Source organism: Microtus oregoni, unplaced genomic scaffold, assembly GCF_018167655.1.
Source record: "Microtus oregoni isolate MIOR12 unplaced genomic scaffold, Mior012 000017F_ref0000208, whole genome shotgun sequence".
NCBI lineage: Eukaryota > Metazoa > Chordata > Mammalia > Rodentia > Cricetidae > Microtus > Microtus oregoni.
This window is the reverse complement of record NW_024543076.1, coordinates 28,039,132-28,060,054: the sequence shown is the minus strand read 5'-3', so window position 1 is coordinate 28,060,054 and position 20,923 is coordinate 28,039,132. Positions and strand designations below refer to the sequence as shown.

At 37.9% G+C, this 20,923-nt stretch overlaps 1 protein-coding gene across 2 annotated transcripts in view; it reads left to right on the top strand.

Annotated features, from left to right (window-relative positions):
- Arfgef1 (ADP ribosylation factor guanine nucleotide exchange factor 1) overlaps positions 1-20,923 on the top strand; it is a 98,647-nt gene that overhangs the window by 3,710 nt on the left and 74,014 nt on the right. For both annotated transcript variants that reach the window (XM_041667432.1, XM_041667431.1), the window contains exons 2-5: positions 14,540-14,570; positions 15,168-15,324; positions 16,562-16,708; positions 17,466-17,645. In XM_041667432.1, coding sequence (XP_041523366.1) covers positions 14,540-14,570; positions 15,168-15,324; positions 16,562-16,708; positions 17,466-17,645 — 515 coding nt within the window. The remainder of the gene's footprint in view (positions 1-14,539; positions 14,571-15,167; positions 15,325-16,561; positions 16,709-17,465; positions 17,646-20,923) is intronic.

Genomic DNA, 20,923 nt, shown 5'->3' with positions numbered 1-20,923 from the left:
TTGAAAATAATTGTATTGGCTTTTAAGTAGAATTTAGATCATTGGTATTTGCAATAAGTTTATCCTTTTATTATAATGACCAATTAAAAATAAGTTTTTTGTAAATAACATTCAGAATTATAGCTTATCATGAATTCTTAAATTGTGTTTTGACTTAAAAGTAACCTTTTGTAACTGTGTAAGCCAGGCTCAGGGGCTGATGCACAGAGTTCCAGCAGATGGATTGCCAGGAGTGAGCTGTAGGCCCACTTGTTTGGGTTTCATAGCAAAATCCTTTTCCACTCTCAGACACTACACAAAGGAACTTTTATTTTTACAAACAGCATAAATTTAAAGGGTATACAATTGTTTAAAACTTCTTTCAGTTTTTTTAACATGCTAGATTTTGTTTTAAGGAATGGTTTTAAAAGAGCCTTTCCCTATTAAATTGGTAGAAAGCCCACAGGCCCAGGAACAGCTCCAGGTTGCCCTCTCTTGGTCCCTGCAGACTGCAGTTCTGTGCAGTGAACGGTGAGGGGATTCTAGGCTGCTCTAGCTTAGTGTGATCCATGCCTGCTCTTGAGAATCCTGCATTAAAAATAGTCTGGCCATCTGCTGGCAGATGAGACAACAGCTGAGCTATTTTTAGTTTCAAAGAATTTAGGATTGTTTCAGGATTGAGCTTGAAGGTGGCATTGTTTATCTTTAAGGTGCAGTTGGGACCTCCCCCAGTCAGACTTCTAGGTTGAGGAGTTTCTTTGATGTTAGGCTATAACTAAGCTAGTTTAACTTCTGCCTCTAGATAGCTGAAAATGGCTACCGATGTCAGTTCATGGTTGAAAACTGACACTGGTATAAAATAGGAGAGAAGGTTTTGAGTCAGTGATAGGGCAGGGAGATCTAGAGGGATGCCAGAGAACGATAGAAAGAAGAACACTTTAGAGGAGCAAGTTTTGCTCAGAGTTTCTGTTGTTCATCATACTGTGAAGTGATCCTATTGACTTAGCTTTCTTATGAGTCTCTTACCCATGATCATAATTTACCCCAAAACATATAATTTATTAATTCTTTGTTCGTTTATGTTTTTGACAAGGTCTTTCTAGGTATTTTTGATTGGCCTGGTACTAGTTATGTAGACCAGAGTAACCCAAACTGCAGCGGTCATCCTGCCTTGGCCTCCCTAGTGTTGGGATAAGTGTGAGCCACTTTGACCTTGTCTAGTCAGAAAGAGGAATTTAATATCATGATGCAAATCTTACAGAACTTCCTTGTCTCTGCCTCAGGAGCCAGTCTTATTTCAGGTGGTAGTATTAAAAATACGTGTTTTGGGGGAATTACTGTGCACCTTTGGCCCTGGTTTTGTGGTACTTTAACTTATCACCATTTACAAGCATATGACATCTCTGAATAACTTCAAAGTATTTATGTCACTCTGTGTGTACATGTTTAGTTATGGGTATATTTGCTCATATGTGCGTGCGTGGATGCTACAAACCAGTGTTGTCTTCCTCTGTTACTCTCTACCTTATATTTTGAGACAGTCTTCTATTCAACCTGGAAATTACCATCTCTGTAAGTCTGTCAGGGCAGTGAGGACCCTCAATTTCCCTGTCTCCACACCTCCCAGCACTGGGATAACAAATACATGCCACCGTGCGTACCTGGTTTATGTGGGTGCTGGGGTTCAAATTCAGAGCTTCATGTTTGTGCAGTGAGCACTTCATGTTTGTGCAGTGAGCTGCTCCAAGCCCCCACCCCAACACATTTAAGTTTAAATCAGTTAGCAAGGCTACCTTGCTATCTAAAGTAAAAGATAGCAGTCAGTACCTGAGCTGCCTGAATTTTTGAGTTGGCTAGGGAAGAAGAGTTTATGTTATGAAAGGGGAGATCAGTTTATATTGGTCTTTCACATTTCTGGTTGTTTTAAGGACCCTTGATTCAAAATAGCCTTGAATACAATGACCAGTGACACGAAGGCCAAGCCTTAGAGAAACTCTTACCCATAAATTTGGGTTGCCAAAGTAAGTTCAGGTTGCAGTCGGGTGTAATCTTGCTCCCATTTTGGAAATTTAAAATGTACATGAAAGATTCTGAAAAAAATCTCCAAAGAAACCTGCTGAATTTTCTTTAGCTTTTTCATAAATTTATTTGACCTTTTTTTCAGCCTCTTAATGTAGTTTATGTCTCAAGGATACATTTTCCTTTGAAACTTAAGAAAAAAGACTAAGTAGATAATACGATGGCCAGAACTACTGCCGAGACAGTTCTGAGCAGTCCTGTGTTTGGGGAAAACAGTAGTCAGAATTAAGCAGCTGGAAGCCAGGCGTGGAAGTGCCTGCTTGTTGTAATTCCAGCACTTGGGAGGTGGAGGCAGAATAATCTTAGGAGTTTTAGGCTGGGCTTGGCAGCACAAGATCCTGTCTCAAAGCAAAGAGAAACAAACCAAAACCAGCAAGTTTTGGTTCTTATCTAGTATGCAGGACCCTGTCTTCATTTTCCACCAATGCATAAACCAGGCCTGATAATTTACACCTGTAATCACAGGACTCAAGAAGTAGAGATAGAAGGAAGGGTCAGGAGTTCAAGGTAAGCCTGCACTATCTGAGACCTTTGTTGGGAAGGTACTTGGTTTGGTCAAGGCTTGCTTTAGTATTAACTTAGTTTTTGTTTCTTTTTTCCTCCCACCTGGTAGCAGATATAAATCGACTCTTCTGATAATCTTTATCTTATAGATAAAATTGTGAATAGAAAATAATTTGAAGAAGTGTTTATCATGATATTCCTCACATAACTGAGGAAGAATATCTGACAAGGTAAAATACACGAGCAAATTATTGTTATTTTGAACAATTTTAATTTTTATTTTATGTATATGAATGTTTTGCCTGCATGTATGTTTGTGCACCATACAACTGCCTGGCACCCAGTCAGATAAAATCATCATATTGTCTCCAGTTGGAGCTATAGTCAGTTATGAGGGGCCATGTAGGTGATGAGAACCAACCATGCCCAGGTTCTCTTTGAGAGCAGTCAGTGCTCTTAACTGCTGAGCCATCCATCTCTCCAGCCCCACAACGTGTATTCCTTCTGATTATGCTTATAGCTCCACCTCTTAGGAGGCTGAGAGAGTAGGATGAACTAGCTCTTGTAGACCAGGCTGGCCTCAAACTCACAGAGATCCGCCTGCCTCTGCCTCCCGAGTGCTGGGATTAAAGGCGTGCACTACCACTGCCAGGCCCTTTATGGTAATTCTAAGGAAATCCTGGAAACTAGAGAAAGCTTTTCTTAACCTCTCTGACCAAGTTGAGTTTTTAATTTGGATTTTCATTTTTAAAATACAGCAAATATATTAAATTATATGTTGGGCTCTTCCCTGGTTGTCTCAGAATCTAGGAAGCAGTCTAGGGCTTGGTATGTATTAATTATAAAATATGAGACTTTAATGTACATTAATTAAATAGAAAAAGAGTCTTAAGCACAATTACTTACATTTACATTCTCTTTTGTAGCAAGTCTATGTACATAGATAGATGATACTGTTAGTCTATATAGCCTACATTATCTTTTCATTCAGAAAAAGAATAAACATTTTAGAAATACTTTCTATCATGATATTAACTGTAGGAAACTATGAAGTCATAATTCTTTCTTCCAATTCTGAATCCAAATGTCACATAATCAGCTGTTCACAGCCAGTGCCTATCCAGAATTGTCTAAGAAATGAGATAATAAAAATATAAGTAGCCAAGATATAATGCCAAATACTTTTTAATTTTTGATGCATGAGTTAGAAATGAGAATTTATATGGCATTTGCTGAAGTCTGCTTATATTTATATAAATATAATTTCAATAAAATTGGCAATTTAGTTTTCACCTTTTCTAAAAAAGACAACAGACAATTCTTTTGAGGTTTTTTAAAAAGTAAAACTAAAAAAGAAATACCACCAGGTTGTTGTTAATGTGGAATATGCAGTTAGTTCTTTCTTTTTCTTTGCTCTTTTCTCTTCCTTCTCTCCTTTCCTTTCTTTGGTTTTACAGTGCTGAGGATGAAGACCAGGGGCCTCATGCCTGCTAGGCAAGAGACTAAGCTGCATTTCAACCATTGTTAATTTAGTAAGTAAAAAGTGAGGCTGGAAAGATGATTTTCTTGGTATTGTGCTTGCTTTGCAAGCATGACAGCCTACTGTAATCCCTACAGCTCATGTAAAAACTCCCACTGTAGTAGTGCACTCTTGAAATCCCAGCACTGGGGAGCTTAATTTGTGAATCCCAGGTCCTATTGAGAGACCCTGTTGCAAGAAACAAAGTGAATCCCAAGGAACAAGATGTGTGGATAGATTTTGGTCGTCACATACATGCACGCATACCTGTGCATGCAGACACCAACTTTACTGAAGTATAATTTGTGTACTGTAAATTCTACCTATCGATGTGTTTGCTGAATTGTGCAGTCACTATCAATTCAGTTTCATAGTGTTTCACCAGCTCAGTAAGACCCTAATACCCATTGATATCTTTGTTGCTTCTCTTCGTTCCACACATTTCCTAATGTGTCCCTAGAAATGCATTTTCTGAGCATTGTGTACAAATGGTATACATTGACAAGGTTTTGTGTTGTTGAGTATGCTTTTGAAGTTCCCCTTTGTAGTTACGTCTCTGCTGAGTGCAATGGCACACATCTGAAATTTCAGGAAATTGAGGCAGGAGAATTATAAGCTTTAGGTAAGCCTGTGTATAACTTTCTCTCAAACAACAACAAAATCAACAAACCTCCGTTTTGTTAATGAATAGGAAAATATAGGTTCTTTTTTTGAAATACTTGGGATCCAAAGTGCTCTAGACTTCAGAGTTTTTCAGAATTTAGGATATTTGCATAGACTTTACTGGCCAAGGGAACCCAAACCCTGACATTTGAAGTGCTCTAAAGCCTGAAATCTTTTGAGCACTGACATAATACCCAAAAAGGTTTCAATTTTGGAGCATTCCAGATTGGCTATGTTCACCCTGTGCCACATTTTGTTATCTGTTCATCAGTTGGTGCACATTTGGGTTGAATGAAGAACGCTGCTGTGACTGTTTGGGTATAAATCTTTGTGGACATAAGTTCTTATTTCTCTTAAGCAGATAACCTAGGAGTGGAACTGATGGGACGTATAAGATTTTATTTGAAGAGTTATTTCATTGAAGCACTTGACATTTTGAAGTGTTTATTTCCAGACCTCATTCTACACATACGGACACTGTAATATGGGCACGTACACAAGTGTGTTCTTTTTTAGAAAGGATTTGTGTGTGTGTGAGTTCCTGTGTGTATCTGTGCACCATTTTGTACTATGCCTTCAGAGACTAGAAGAGGAGGGCATCAAATCTTCCTGGAACTGCCGGTATGGATAAGGTTGTTAGCCCCAGTATAGAAGCCGGGAACCGAACCAGGCCCTCCACAAGAGCAGCAAATGCTCTTAAACATCCACACATCTCTCCAGCACTCAGAAATACATGCTTAAAAAAAATTCACCGGTTTCCAAGGCAGTCATAGAAAAAAAAAAACAGTTAATTTTGTTTAGTGTATTCTGGGTTCTATTCCAGTTAAATACGTATTGACTTTATTTTCCTTGATCTTCAAAACTCTCCTGAATGCTTAAGAAATTGAACTATTTTCATTTTGTAGACAAGAAACCAAGTTTGGAGATGGAATGTGGGCCTGCACTATTTAGGTAGTCCTTGTTTTCTGACCTAAAGTCAGAAAGTCCTGACCTGTAGTGTTAACAACTGCAATGAATGTTGGTAAAGACAAGTTGCAATTGAGAAAAGGAAATTGAGAAAGAAAGGAATTATCAGGAAAAGAAAAACGTTGGGCATTTTGCATGGCTATAAAGATTGCACATCCCTGCAGCCTCAGCATTTGACGGGTGTAGGCAGGAGGGTCAGGTATTCAAGGTCATCCTTAACTGCAAAATGAATTTGAGGCCAGCTTGGGCTACTTAAGAACCTGCCTCTACAAACAAAACTTTACCAACCAATGAGTAAAAAAAAACCTTGGGGCTTGCTTTATTTCAGAGGGAGAGCACTTGTCTGGCATGTGTTAAACCCTGGGTTCAGTCCGTGGTACTAGGAAAGGAAAAGGGAAAAGGATGAAACAGAACTGATAGGCAGAGAAGCAAATGACATCAATAGTTATATGCATTTCTATATAACATCAGTACTGCTCTATAGAATTTCAGCGACTCTCCCGGGTATTTATGTTCTCTGGGTTTGTGGTAGTGTTGTAAATTCATCATAAAGATGGAATTTTAATTCTGTGTTCCACTTAAGAAAGCAAGCGGATTCTTCTGTATTCACAAAAAGTTTTGATAATGCATTTGAAAATTTGAAGAGTTGTGTAAGTTCTCAACGATTCTGCATAGACCAACTTTTATTATACCCGTAGTTCTACCCCCAGCGTTTATATTTTTGTGTGTGTGTGTGTGTGTGTGTGTGTGTGAGAGAGAGAGAGAGAGAGACAGAGACAGAGAGAGAGAGACAGAGAGAGAGAGACTCTCAGTGATCTTAGTTGTTTACATGTGCATAGGTGACGGATTATTTACAGGTACGTGGCCAACTTTACCAATAGCAACACCACAAAAAGAACCTGCCCACCACTGTCCCTAGCAGCCATTAACTTCTAGTGGTTCCTCAGGAGGGTTGAAGCCAGGTGAGTTTTCCCCTCATCCATGATGGAATGCTGGTAGACCTAGGCTTGTTTTTGGGTCATGTTCAAGAAGTCACAGTTGTGAGGTCATGAGACAACAGCCATATCATAGCTGGAAGACAGTGTTCCACAACACTCTTCCTCCTGCATTCTTTGCACGCTCTATTGCCGTATTCTCTGAACTCTGTCTTATTTAGGGCCTATGTTCAGCACATTGATCAATTAGGAGTCTGAGTCTACAGTAAAACTTCGGTCCACTGCAAAAAGAAGTTTTTCTCACCAAAACAGAGAGCAGCACTAATCTATAAGATAAAAATAAAATATTAGGCCTGGCGGTGGTGGCGCACACCTTTAATCCCAGCACTCGGGAGGCAGAGGCAGGTAGATCTCTGTGAGTTCGAGGACAGCCTGGTCTACAAGAGCTAGTTCCAGGACAGGCTCCAAAGCTACAGAGAAACCTTGTCTCGAAAAACAAACAAAACAAAACAAAACAAAAATTTAGAAAACAGTTTTACGAGTACAACATGTTCTCTTAGCAAAACAATAATAGCAGCTTCTCTACCAGAGGTTGACCTAGTAGAGAATTTAGCCATAAATTTTTGATCAAGTTTATGATACACAGGCATGAATTCAGCCTGTGCAGCAGGCTTCAAATCCAGTCAGAGAGCATTTGGTTACCCCCATAACAGTCATGCCACAATATTCATAAGGCTGCATCTGTGTTTGTTTGCTGCTTTTTGTTGTATTGTAATTGTGTTTCTTCTGAATTTCATCTTGCTTGTTACCCCTTTTGTGAATTTATAAAGCCTTCCTCTCTGTCTTTGCAATGGGGTCTTAAGTTTTTTTTCTTATTTTGCTTCTACTTCGTCACATAAAGGCACTGTCTAATCTGTCTTATTTGGAAAACTGGACAGCTAGGTTTTTTTTTAAAATATTTGTTTATTTATTATGTATACAATATTCCGTCTATTCCGTCTGTGTGTATGCCTGCAGGCCAGAAGAGGGCACCAGACCCCATTACAGATGGTTGTGAGCCACCATGTGGTTGCTGGGAATTGAACTCATGACCTTTGGAAGAGCAGGCAATGCTCTTAACCACTGAGCCACCTCTCCAGCCCCGACAGCTAGGTATTTTTAAGCAATATAAAAGACCCCACTTTTCCTTATTTGATGTTAATATGACCATCCTTTTGATATCTTTTTCCATCTTTTAACCTACCCTTATTGATATACTGTGTTTGAGGTTAGTATTAAGTAGTAGTGCTAAGTACAGTGGTCCGGCCTTACCTGTGGTTTTACTTTGTTCAGTTATCAGCCATCGACTGCCGTGTAAAAATATTAAACTTGAGTTTGCAGAAATAATTACTAATTTTTGAATCTTGTAGTAGCTCTTCATCCAGACTGTCCTTTCCTTATATGCTACCCATCCACTAGTCTAGTGGTTCTCAATTTTCCTAATGCTGTAACCCTTTAATACAGTTCCTCGTGTTGTGGTGACCCCTGAACCATAATATTATCTCACTGCTACTTTATAACTAATTTTGCTACTATTATGAATAGTATGTAAATATTTTTGGAGAAAGAGTGTAGTAATAAGGGCATGGGGCTGCGTCCCCAGCACCCCGGCTGCCTGCTCGGCTAGCTTATGCCCGAAATAACAACATACAAACTATTCATTTAATCACTGCTTGGCCCTTTTTTATCTAGCTTCTTCTAGGCTAATTCTCACATATTAATTTAGCCCATTTCTAATCATCTGTGTATGGCACCCCAAGGTGCGCTTACCAGGAAGATTCTAGCCTATGTCCATCCTGGGTCAGAGCTTCATCCCGGGAGCGGGGCATGGCATCTCTCTCAGGCGTCTGCTCCTGAGAGGAGAGCTGTTGAGACTCTGACCTCACTTCCTCTTCCTCCCAGCGTTCTGTTCTGTTTACTCCTCCCACCTATCCTCTAACCAATAAAATGGGCCAAGGCAGTTCCTTTATTAGCCAATGACCTTCCTCCATCATTTCCCCTTTTTCAGTTTAAACAAAAAAAAAAGGCTTTAACTTTAACATAGCAAAATTACATATAACAAAACAGTTATCAAGTAAAAGTTACAATAATCTTTATCATAACTAAGGAAAACTATAACTAACTATTCTTAACTCCATCAAAGACTCCAGAAAGATACAATACTACCTAAGCAAACAGGAAAAAAGCAACTTTTAAAACTCTAGAAATGACAGAGACATCTTGCTGCCTGGACAGTCACCCAAAGTTCCTCTGTACCGTTGGGGCATCCATCTTCAGCCTTCAGGCCCATGCTATCCAGCAGACATTTCCATAAAGCAGGAAAATTCAAAGTCAGTTCAGTCACTATCTGTTGTGTCCTGCAGAATGTCTCGCAGACTCTTTCATGAATCAGGAACCCCGAAAGATCATCTCACCTTAGGCAAGTTCAGTAGTCCTCTCTCTGCGGGTTCTCTGTGTCCAGTTTATGCAATAGTCCAGGCAAGAGCAGTTTCTTGCCCAAATGGCTATCAAACTCCATAAGGTGCCTCTTCGATGCCCATTTTCCTCCTGAAGTACATTGGTGCTGCCAGGAGCAGAGTGTCTCATTGTCATGAAAAGTCCTCAGTTATTAAAACATTAAATGTCCTATTCTGTAATCTTTGAAAGACATGAAGAATGTCTATCTAAAATATATCTCTATATATCTAGAAAATCTAACTAACATGACTACAAGCTTTACGCCATGCCCCGCTCCCAGGATGAAGCTCCGACCCAGGATGGACATAGGCTAGAATCTTCCTGGTAAGCGCACCTTGGGGTGCCATACACAGATGATTAGAAATGGGCTAAATTAATATGTGAGAATTAGCCTAGAAGAAGCTAGATAAAAAAAAAGGGCCAAGCAGTGATTAAATGAATACAGTTTGTATGTTGTTATTTCGTGCATAAGCTAGCTGTGCTGGCGGCTGGGGTGCTGGGGACGCAGCCCCGCCGCCCCTATTACTACAAAAGAGGTTTGTCAAGGGGTGGAGACCATGGGTTGAGAACCGCTGGACTTGTCACTATGTCACTACTATCTCAGTTATCAGATCCTCTGTCACAGTGGTGCAGTGCTTTGTGTTGTTTTTACTCAGTAATGGATGAGAGTGGTGGTGTTTGGATATGCTGAAAGTGAAGCTACAGATTTTTCCTTTAAGTGAAAAATGCAAGTTCTTTTTTAATGAAGAGTGCAAAAAACCATTTTAAGGATGGTGTGATCACTAATAATAAATCACTACTCATAAGTTTGTGAATAAGGTAAAGAAATTTGAACTGGTTTTTCTGTAACTCTTCAGATTGTAAAAGTCACAGTCCTAGTTGCATAAGTACCTAGTTAAGGTGGAAAGGACATTAAGCTTGTATATTGATATATATCAGAAGAAAACATGGAGGACTTGGTACTGTCTATCATTTAGGCACCTACTGATTGTGTTGGAATTTGTCTCCTGTTGGTGTTAGGGGAGACACTATAGTGTCTTGTGGTTTTAAAATTCAATTTGCCATTTTTTAAAAGAGAATAATTTATGAAATATACTGCAAAAGGGTAAGAGGGCAAGCAGGTGTCAACAATAACTGGAGTACCACCTGCCTGCCAAACTGTCTTAGTTGGACCTTTGTTTTTAATGTAATATTGGTAATGTTATGGTTTAGATCTGTCATTTTACATTTGGTTTTCATTGCTTCCTTTTCTTCTTTTTTCTCTGATTCTTTCCTTGCTGTTATGTAAGTCTTAAATGTTTTTTTTACACACAGCAAAGAACATGTGACAGAATGACAAATTTTTCATTTATCGCTTCAGTTGTATTTCTAAATCTGAAGAGATAAAGATAGTGTTATAGTTTCTCTTTTTTATAATATACTTTCTCTTATTTCCATTAATTTATTTTTCTAATTTATAAAAATTTAAACAGTTACTTATATGTGTGTGTTTTCAGAGCTGGCTGGCCATTTGGTACTGGATAATTGATTAGTGTGCTCCTGCGAAGTCTATTTCTTCCGTTGTTAAGTATTTCTCGGTTGTCTGTAGACCTTTTTGTAGGGCTGAGGCCTCTTCAGTAAATAGACATATTAGTGTGTCTATTGGTATCTTTCTTGTTCAGGTCATGTTTTGGCAGCCATATTGGTGAGATTTCATAGATTCGGTTTCTCTGACATTTGTAAGAGTCACAGTCTCACAACAAACTTCCTGTTCCTCTGGCTCTTCCAATCTTTCATCCCCTCTTCCACAGTGACCCTGATCCGTAGGTGTAGTTGTGTTGTAGATGTATCCACTGGGACTGTGCTCCATAATTCTGCATTTACAGTTGGGGTTTTCTGTAATGGTCTACATGTGCTGCAAAGTGAAGTTTTCTTTGATGAGATGTGAGGACTACACTTACCTGTAGGCATAAGGACAGATATTTAGGATGTAGTTAGGGAATATGCTGATTTAGTAAAATGGTTGCTTCCAAGTTCTGCAAGATCCATGACTTCCTTGGCCCTGGGTAGTTGGTTTTGTTTCCAGTACCACAAAAACGATTTTCCTCTTTTCTAGTAGGTTTTAAGTCCAATTGGAGAGCTGTTGGTTGCTGCCAAGATACGTGAGACACTACTGCACCCTAGAGTTAATCATGCTATGGTGACCATTGTTGGGGTTTGTTTGTGGACATCATAGCTGGGGAGGACTATTGGTTGTTTCCCTTTGGAAGCTTTTGTGCTTCTCAGGAAGGAGACTTTCAGGTCAGATCCAACTCAGGTCCTCTGGGTCCTGTGTCCAAAGTATAAGGTGTCTTCAAGATTGCAGCTTAAATCTTCCACCCCTGGAGGAGAATGGCAACAGCAATTAGCCTGTAATAGTTTAGGATCCTTTTGGTCATCCCTAACAACTCAAAAAAGGATTTCTCATGCCTAATGTTGGGATTTTTGTTAGTCTTTGCCTCTTGAGGGGGGCATTGACAGCCCATATGGGAAAATTTTATGTATGTATATATACCATACATATATACACATATTTATAGACTTACATATGGTATAGGCATATTCTTCTGACTTTTTCAGACATCATTAGTGTTATTTTATCTTTCTATCTTTTGTATTTATATCTTAATTTTTTTTATGTTTCAAAATTTTTTTTACCATGTCTATTGTTTGAAGAACATTTAAATTCCTTTTAAGGTAACCCTAGGGGTGATTTTTCTTCAGTCACCCTTAATTTTACAAGGTCTTTTAAAAATGATTAACTTATTTTTACTTTCTTATGTGCATTGGTGTTTTGCCTCCATGTATGTATGTCTGTGGGAGGATATTGGATCCCCTGGAGCCGGAGTTACAGACATTGTAGGGTGTCATATGGGTGCTGGGAATTGAACGGGGTCCTCTGGAAAAGCAGTCAGTGCTCTTAACCACTAAGCCATTTTTTTCCAGCATAGAAGGTCTTAATTTTAGGATTTATTTTTCCACTGAAAACAATGTATAAATCTGAAAATGTGACCAAATGTTAGCCTTTATGGTGTGAATTTTGCTACCATTCAAATCTTCGCTTGCACACAGTGTGTCATTTCTTTGTGCCTGCTTTCACTGAGTCCCTCTCTTTGCTTCTCTGAAATTTAATTATAATGTATTTTGGCATGTATTTCCTTGGATATCTTATTTTTATTTTCTTAGCTTTAAAACACATGGTTTTGTATACAGCACTACATTTTGTGTTTGTACTTACAAAGCTTTATTAGTTATGAAGTCAGTTTTGTAGTTAATAGCTAGTATTATAGCTTAAAAGAATACAACTTGAGAATATATTCCCTTTAATAAAAGGAAAAATTAATTTTTTATATGAGGTATGTTCTGAGATCCAAAGTGAAACATTTCTACTGTGGTTTTGCAAAATAATTTTGAGAACTGTTGATTAAAATCATTCACGTTTTATATTTGAAGAGGGCTAATTAGCAGCAACCCTGGATTTGAGACTGATGCTGATACGCGAAAAGATGGGATTTTTTTTCTACCTCCAAATTACGTAGTTTTTTTTTTTTTTTTTTTTTTTTTTTTTTTTTTTTTTTTTTTTTCGAGACAGGGTTTCTCTGTGGTTTTTTGGAGCCTGTCCTGGAACTAGCTCTGTAGACCAGGCTGGTCTCGAACTCACAGAGATCCGCCTGCCTCTGCCTCCCGAGTGCTGGGATTAAAGGCGTGCGCCACCATCGCCCGGCTCAAATTACGTAGTTTTTATAGCTTGTTTTTCTAACCAATTAAATCGATCAAAGACTGATGTTTTTATACAGTTAAGATCTTAATAAATTAAAAACAGCCTTAAAAACATCAGTCTGTGTCCTGATGTTAGATGGAAGAACTGAAATAGAAAGGGGTGAGAAAAGGAAAGAAGGAAGCACAAAGTGTATCCTATTTAACTGAAAAATTTATCCCCCCCCCCCCCCCCGTTATCAAGTCCTGCCTCCTCTACACTCTGGTGCCACTGTTCATTGCTGTGCGTTTGCCTTTTTTGGGTTCCATGTGCAAATAATTGCTTGGTATTTGTCTTCCTATGCCTGTCTTATTTTTCCTAGGCATTGTAAACCTTTATTAACTTGTGTCTTTAAATAGTTCAAGTAATATTTTTGCACCGTCCCTCCTTTACTCCCACCTCTGGTAAAATGGAAAGACTTTGGTCCTCAGAGAACTAGACTGAAATCCTGAATGTCTGGCACATAGTAGCCAGTGAGTAAATTGTATATATTTTATGAATCAATGCTATAGTAAAGTAATTTAAGGAGGTTACTTTATACTTACTATAGTGCTTGGAAATAGAAGGTATTAAGTAAATCATTAAATTTAAAAGTATTGCATTACTCTTCCTGAAAAGAGACTTAAATATCTATTTATCCCCATGATGGACCAAAGAAATGATTCCACCAAACTCTAGCTTGCTGAAGCAATTAGTTTAATTGCTTAATTTAGAGTTTTAGAAGTGTGGATGAGGAGTTACCTTCAGGCATGTGTAGGAGTGTGTGTGTGTAGGTCATGAAACTAGAAGGAGCTCTGTGTGTGTGTGTGTGTGTGTGTGTGTGTGTGTGTTGAAACTAGAAGGATCACTGTAGCAGTGAAGGAAAGGATCTTAAAGTAGAGGGTAGAAATAATGGAATACATGTAGCATGAAAATAGAAGGGAAGCTTTTCTGTGGGAGAGAAAGAACCAGCAGGGGTGGGGTGTGGCAGGGGAAGGAAGAGTAATGAGGGAGGAAGAAAAGAAAGTAGTATGAAAATAACTTTACATTACTTTGCAGGCTAAGTTAAAATATTAATTTAAAAAATTGGGCATGCATGTTTTATAGGGTTTTTAAAAATAGTAATCCTAACTAGAAAAATTAGTTACTTTCAACACATATAAGCATTTTCAAGAAGTTATAATTCTGTTCATAATTTCCTTGAGGGGCGCACGCGTGCTCTCTCTCTCTCTCTCTCTCTCTCTCTCACACACACACACACACACACACACAAATACGCACGCATGCACACACACCCAGAGGGAAAGAGAGAGACAGAAAGGTAGAGGGAGGAGTGCACATGTACCTAATACATTGTAGTTACAATATTTTGTTCCTCGTACTTCTGGTTAATGTAGTTGTTGGGGAGATGGGGAATAGTTTGATAATTCAAATTCTGTGGTTGTTGACACATATTCTTTGTGGTTTTTTTATTTGTACGTTTAAGTGAAACAAAATTTTGGAGCCTGATTTTTTTTTAACTTATATTTTTTGCTGTTTTGTTTTTAATGTCCCAAATGAACTTCTGAAGACTAATCAAATTACCTAATGAACTTTCTGCTGCTTGTGCTAATGTTTGCTTTTCTTTCTCTTTGCCCTCACCAGAGGAAATCAAAGCTGAAACTGAGAAACAAAGGTTCGTATGATTTCTTTTATGAAATTAATTTGTATACTTGTGAGTCTTAGCCAAAATAGTAATATAATCATCTGTATTTTTATAATTATAGATCTTCTTTATGTAGTATTTGTAATAAAATCGAAGTAGTTCTTAAGAAACAACTTCATATAAATTAGACATTTCTGAAATATCATGAGCTAACTTCTTTTCTTGAAGAATTTAATGTATATTTAGAAAAATTACTAGGTTTCTTTGACCATGTTAGCTTCCTTAGAACAGAGTGGAAGTTATTCAGAAGTGTACTTCAGTATGAAAGCATGTGGAAAGTCTTAAAGCTGCTTAAAATTCTATGGTATTGTGTTAGGTTCTTTGAAATGATTATTTAGTGGACTGTGGGCTCTTTGGAAATAAAAATTTCATGTTGTGTTTGGCAGCTGTGGTGAATGCCCTTCTTTCTGTGGCAGGCTGCTGACCTCTAGGCTTTGCTGTCCTTGTGTACTTCACAAGGACACAGAGTGGTTCCTATGGTTCCTTTTATAACTGATTTTCTTCTTAATGAATTTGTCATCATTAAGTAAATGTGATATTCTAACTAAACTGTCCTTTTTTATTTAGTCCTCCTCATGGAGAAGCAAAAGCCGGATCAAGTACCCTTCCACCAGTGAAATCAAAAACAAATTTTATTGAAGCAGACAAGTACTTCTTACCTTTTGAGTTGGCGTGCCAGTCCAAGTGCCCCCGCATTGTTAGTACATCTCTAGACTGTCTGCAGGTCTGTATAAAATGATACCTAAAACTGTCTATTTTCAATGTATTTCTAATACTACTCATAGTTTGCTATTTAATTATGTCTGTAAAAGCCTCGAATACTCTTTTTGAGATAAGAAACAAAATGTCATTTATATTCCAGATAGACAGTAGTTTCTTCCTTTTTTCTTTTTAATTTATTTTGATAGTAGTTTCAAAAAGATGTTTTTGGTTAGTATCAACAAGAAACCCTTAGCAAACAAAATCTAAGGTTGTTAATAAAAGTGTTGATTTGCTCTTTCCATCAGGGATATAATGCTGTTGCATGTATAGTTCTTGAGATGGGCACTTGTATGTTCCTGTGTGATCTTGAACTCCTAGTTTCAAGAAGTCATCTGTCTCTGCCTCCTAAAGTAGTCAGGCCCACAGGCGTGCACCACTGTACTTGAGTCTTCACTAAAGCCCTGTTATTTTATAGAATGCACCATTTTTGTGTTGACACTGTTTGCCTTCTTACTATTTTCCCCACCTGTGGCATTCATTAATATCAGAAATATTCATGAGTGTTTCCCCTTTTTATTCTCACATACAAACTCACAGTATCTTTGATATTCTGTGAGACAGACTTCTAGATGTTGAGTGTTTGTATTTGTTTTCAGGGATTGTCATTGTTTGAAGGTTGTACATTCTGCTAACAACTTAGTAGCTAAGAAAAAATGATTTGTTCTTAAGGTAGTTTAAAAATAAATTCATCTTATTTCTGACCTTGCTTTCACCTATTAATAGCATTATTAATGCCCACTGCCTTCCTTCTCAGCTAAAATGTTAATAGTAAGTGGATAATTCTGAGATTTTTGTAGCCAGTATTTGGAAACTAGATTTCATGAAGATTGATGATATAAGTTAGAAAGAGATTTGATGTCATTTGAAAAAAAAACTATCAGTAAAACTTTGTTTACATAGAAAGTAGCAAGCAGTTCTAGCATATCACAGGCATGTTCTTAAGGCTTGGCTTAAAAAAAAAAAGTATTGCCTAATAGTTTTGTTATTATCAGACTGTGTTTGTGATTATTCCAGCTACAAATAGTTTTCCAATTTTAGATAGTAGACTAAAGGGAAAAAAAAAGGCATAGTCTTTGGCTTTGATTATACCTTGATGTTTTTGTTTAAAAATTAATATATATTCATTCAAATGTATTTTAATTCATAGTCAATTAATGTGTTTATTAGCTTGACAAGCTATTTTGTTATGACTGTTTCAGAAACTTATTGCTTATGGGCACCTGACTGGCAATGCTCCAGATAGTACGACACCAGGCAAAAAATTAATTGATAGAATTATTGAAACAATATGTGGCTGCTTCCAGGGTCCTCAAACAGATGAAGGAGTTCAGTTGCAGATAATAAAGGTAATTAATGACATAAAATGGGTATGTTATTTATTATGTATACTTTTTAAACCAGAAGCTTTTTGCTTTGGAAATATTAGGAAAGGTTATTTTCTTTGCATTCTGGCTATGATAGAGACCATTGGGATAATATTTAGAACCATCATGAGATTTGCTGTTTTATGTTAAGAGTTTATTAGAGGAAAACTACATTCCATATCTCTTCTTTTGCCACCCTTGTCAGGATGATCTCTGGGGTCTTCACGATTTTTTCTGTGCCTATTCTGCTTTTTATACATGTTCCATCTTTTAAGTTTTAAGATGATTCATAAAACTGTGATCGTATTCATTTTTTTTTTCTGTATTGTTAGATCCCACATTGTCTTCTTTCTCAGCCCATGTATCACTAAGTATACTGGTTTTCTTTTGGCTTTCAGTATCCTCTTGTGCTCATCCACCTATTGAAAAAAATCCAAGTTTGTGCTATAATGAACCTGGATGGTTGAAGTTGAGAAAAACTAGTCATGTTCTTGTTAATGTTATAACTATGGTAGTGGTAATATGTTTATATATTGTGTGAAATATATGTATGCTCAGTTGTGATGAAATGAAATATTCTGCATTTTAGTAAACAAAGAATACTATTTCTAATAAAATTTAGCTAAAGAATGTTCTGGAGTTTATAGGCCGATAGGGAAGCTACTTTCTGAAATGAAAATTCATATCTTTGTGCATAAACTCTGGATTCAGTATTGCTTGTGTTTCTTTCCTCTCAAAGGCTTTACTTACTGCAGTAACATCACAACACATAGAAATTCACGAAGGAACTGTCTTGCAAGCTGTGAGAACATGCTACAATATCTATCTAGCCAGCAAAAATCTCATCAATCAGACAACAGCCAAAGCCACTCTTACTCAGATGCTAAATGTTATCTTTGCACGCATGGAAAACCAAGCGGTGAGTATTGGGGAGCGAGGACACCACAGGTGTTTGGAGTAGTTGCAGTGAAACGAGGTTTCTCCATGTCTTGTCTTTTGTGGACAGTAAGGCCTCCCAGTTCCTTGTATGTTTTAGTCTTCGCTTTACCAATATACTGTACTGATTTTAGACAAGATGTACTTCTAATTTACAGATAGGATGTATAAGATTGAGTATCACATGCAAGTGTTTGTAAATTGATATTTTTACCAAACTTAAGCTTAATAAAGTATAAAGTATATAAAACTACCTCATTTGACATGTTCAAGTATACGATGATTCATTAAGCCCAAAAACAATAGTGCATTTTTATATTGATAAAGTACATTTTATTTCTTCCATACGTTAAGAGCTATGAATTACTTGTCCTTAAAACTATTTCGGGTTTGTTGAAAAGAGATTAAGAACTATAGACTTAACTTGGTTTTTTAATGTATTTTGTTCTTCATCTTACTGCATAGGTCTTCATAATTAAAGACTGAAAAAATAATTGAGAGATATTTCTTTTCCACCCTTGACTTTCTGCTTTTTGTTTGGTTTATAAATTTTGTGTATGTATGTGGTATATGCTGGTATGCTCCCCAACATGTGGCATCATGAGTCTTCCTCCATCAATTGCTGCCTTTTTTTTTCTTTTCTTTTTTTTTTTTTTTGATAGGGTCAGGTTCAGGGTTTGTCTTTCCCTTCCAGCACTAGAATTACAGACACATGCCACTGCACCAGGCTTTTAACTTAGTGCTCATGCCTTCATAGCAAGCACTGTGCCCTGTGCCACCTCCCAGTGTGACTCCTGAACACACCCATACCAGGGAGTTACTCTAGGATAGAGCCTTACTTGGATTTCATTAGTCTCGTCAACAGCATCTGGTTTCTGACCTAGGATTCGCACATTACATTCAGTTGTTAGGACTTTGTCTTCTGTTGTAATAAGAGCGGCAGGGCTGCGTCCCCGGCACCCGGCCGCCCACCCGGCTAGCTTTACCCAAAATAATTATACAGAAACTGTATTCTTTTAAACACTGTCTGGCCCATTAGTTCTAGCCTCTTATTGGCTAGCTCTTACATATTGATCTAACCCATTTCTAATAATCTGTGTAGCCCACGAGGTGGCTTACAAGGAAAGATCTTAACCTGCATCTGTCTGGAGTGGGAGAATCATGGCTACTGCCTGACTCGGCTTCTTTCTCCCAGCATTCTGTTCTGTCTACTTTGCCTACCTAATTTTCTGTCCTATCAAATGGGCCAAGGCAGTTTCTTTATTAATTAACCAATAAAAGCAACAGATTAGAAAGAAATCACTCCCACACCAGTTTTCTCCATTCTGTTAAAGCGCCTCAGTGCTTCTTTCCTTATTTGGAATAAGGCTGTACTTTTTTTTTTTTTTTTTGGCTAGAAATGTTTCATTTTACATACATCATGCCAAGACGCTAATGCCAATTCCTTTTTTGGCTCATGATATTAACCTTGACCACTTGGTTAAGAATGTTTCTGCCAGGAGCTAGAGAGATGATGGTTTATCTGTTGAGAGCACTGACTGCTTTTGCAAAGGACAGGATTTGACTCCCAGCACCCACATGTGTTGGTTCACAACACGAACCACTCTCATCTCCCTCCACACCTCTTTTTGGCCTCCTTGCATGTGTTGTACAGGGATATGATACATAGGCAAAACACCTATGTACATACCAGTAAAACATTCTTATAAGAAGGAATATATCTCTCGGGTTCCTCCAGTGGAGGTTATTAATCTTTCTTTTTGGAAGGTATTTTAAGACTATGCAAATATCTTATTTTTTCCTTATACCCCATTTTAGTATCTTTCAATAGTAGATCTTGTTGGCATAATTCTTACTCTGTTGTTTCTTTGGTGTTGTTTATTTTGTTTCCTTCCTTTACTGTTTATTAACTAGAGTCCTCTTTTTGCAATTTCCCTATTTATTCAGGTATTCAAATAAAACTACACCTGGGTCTTTATTCTATCTTACGTATAGTAACCTGATATTATCATGTTTTGCCCATGTTATTTCAGTTTGATATCCTTTAGCTCATTTGACAAGATCCCATTCTGTTTTAAATACCTCAATACTTTCCTAAATCTTAAGATGTTTTATGCTCCTTAAAAAAATACCCTTTGGGGGCTGGAGAGATGGCCCAACTGTTAAAGGCTAGGCTCACAAACAAATAAGTTTCAGTTCCCAGCACCCATGGCTGTCTCTCCAGCCACAAAAAATAAAATAAAAAAATAAAAAAAAATTACCCTTTTGTAGGCAGAGTTTCTCCATGTCACAGCAGCTGTTCCCAAATAACCACTCAGAGACTTATTGATTATAAGAGTGTGGCTGATAGCTTATGCTTGTTTTTAGCTAACTCTTTTAACTTAATTAATCCATTTCTATTCATCTGTGTGCTGCCCCAAGGCTTGTTTACCTCATGTATGTACTTCCCATCCTGTTCAGTCTGTGTCTCCTGGCATCTCCTCAGACTCCATCCTTCTTCCCAGCATCCTCTTAGTCTGGTTCTCCTGCCTGACTTTATCCTGCCTAGCTATAGGCCATTCAGCCTCTTTATTAAACCAATCACAGTGTACCCTGGGGCATGGCAAATGACCAGTCCACATTCCTAAAGAAATAAGACTTTTGCACTCCCAGTAGCCACCAACTGCCAGTGGCTCCTCAACTAAGAGTAATGCATAGTAATATTTCATTTGCATTTTGATAAATAAAGCTTGCCTGAGGATCAGAATGCAAAACAGCCCCATTACTCAGCCATACAGGCCAGGCACTGGTGGCACACACGTTTAATCCCAGCAGCCACATGAAAGATGTTATAAGTAAACCAAGGAGAAGACTAACATGTACTCTGTGATGGTCACATACAGGTGTAGAGATGGGTGGAGGAGAGACTAGAATAGGAGCATATTTTCTAGCTGGATTTGCTCAGAGACAATGAACATACTAGTTAACTCTGTTAAGTTCCACATCCACTGTAGCATGGGCAACCTACCAGTGGTGACATCTCCTAAGGAAATGTATTCTTTCTTTCCTAGTAGCCATTAGTTGCCAGTAGTTCCTCTGAGGGTGCAGAGCTCATGAGCTCCTCCTTCATCCATGCTAGAATGCTGACTGGTTTGTTCTTGTCTGTATTTTGCAGGTAGCTGCAGCTGCTGTGAGTTCATGAGAGCACTGTCCTCATTGTCTCTAAAAGATGTATTGCACAGCTCTCTTCTAAACTCTTTCCATTCCCACTTCCCTGAGCCC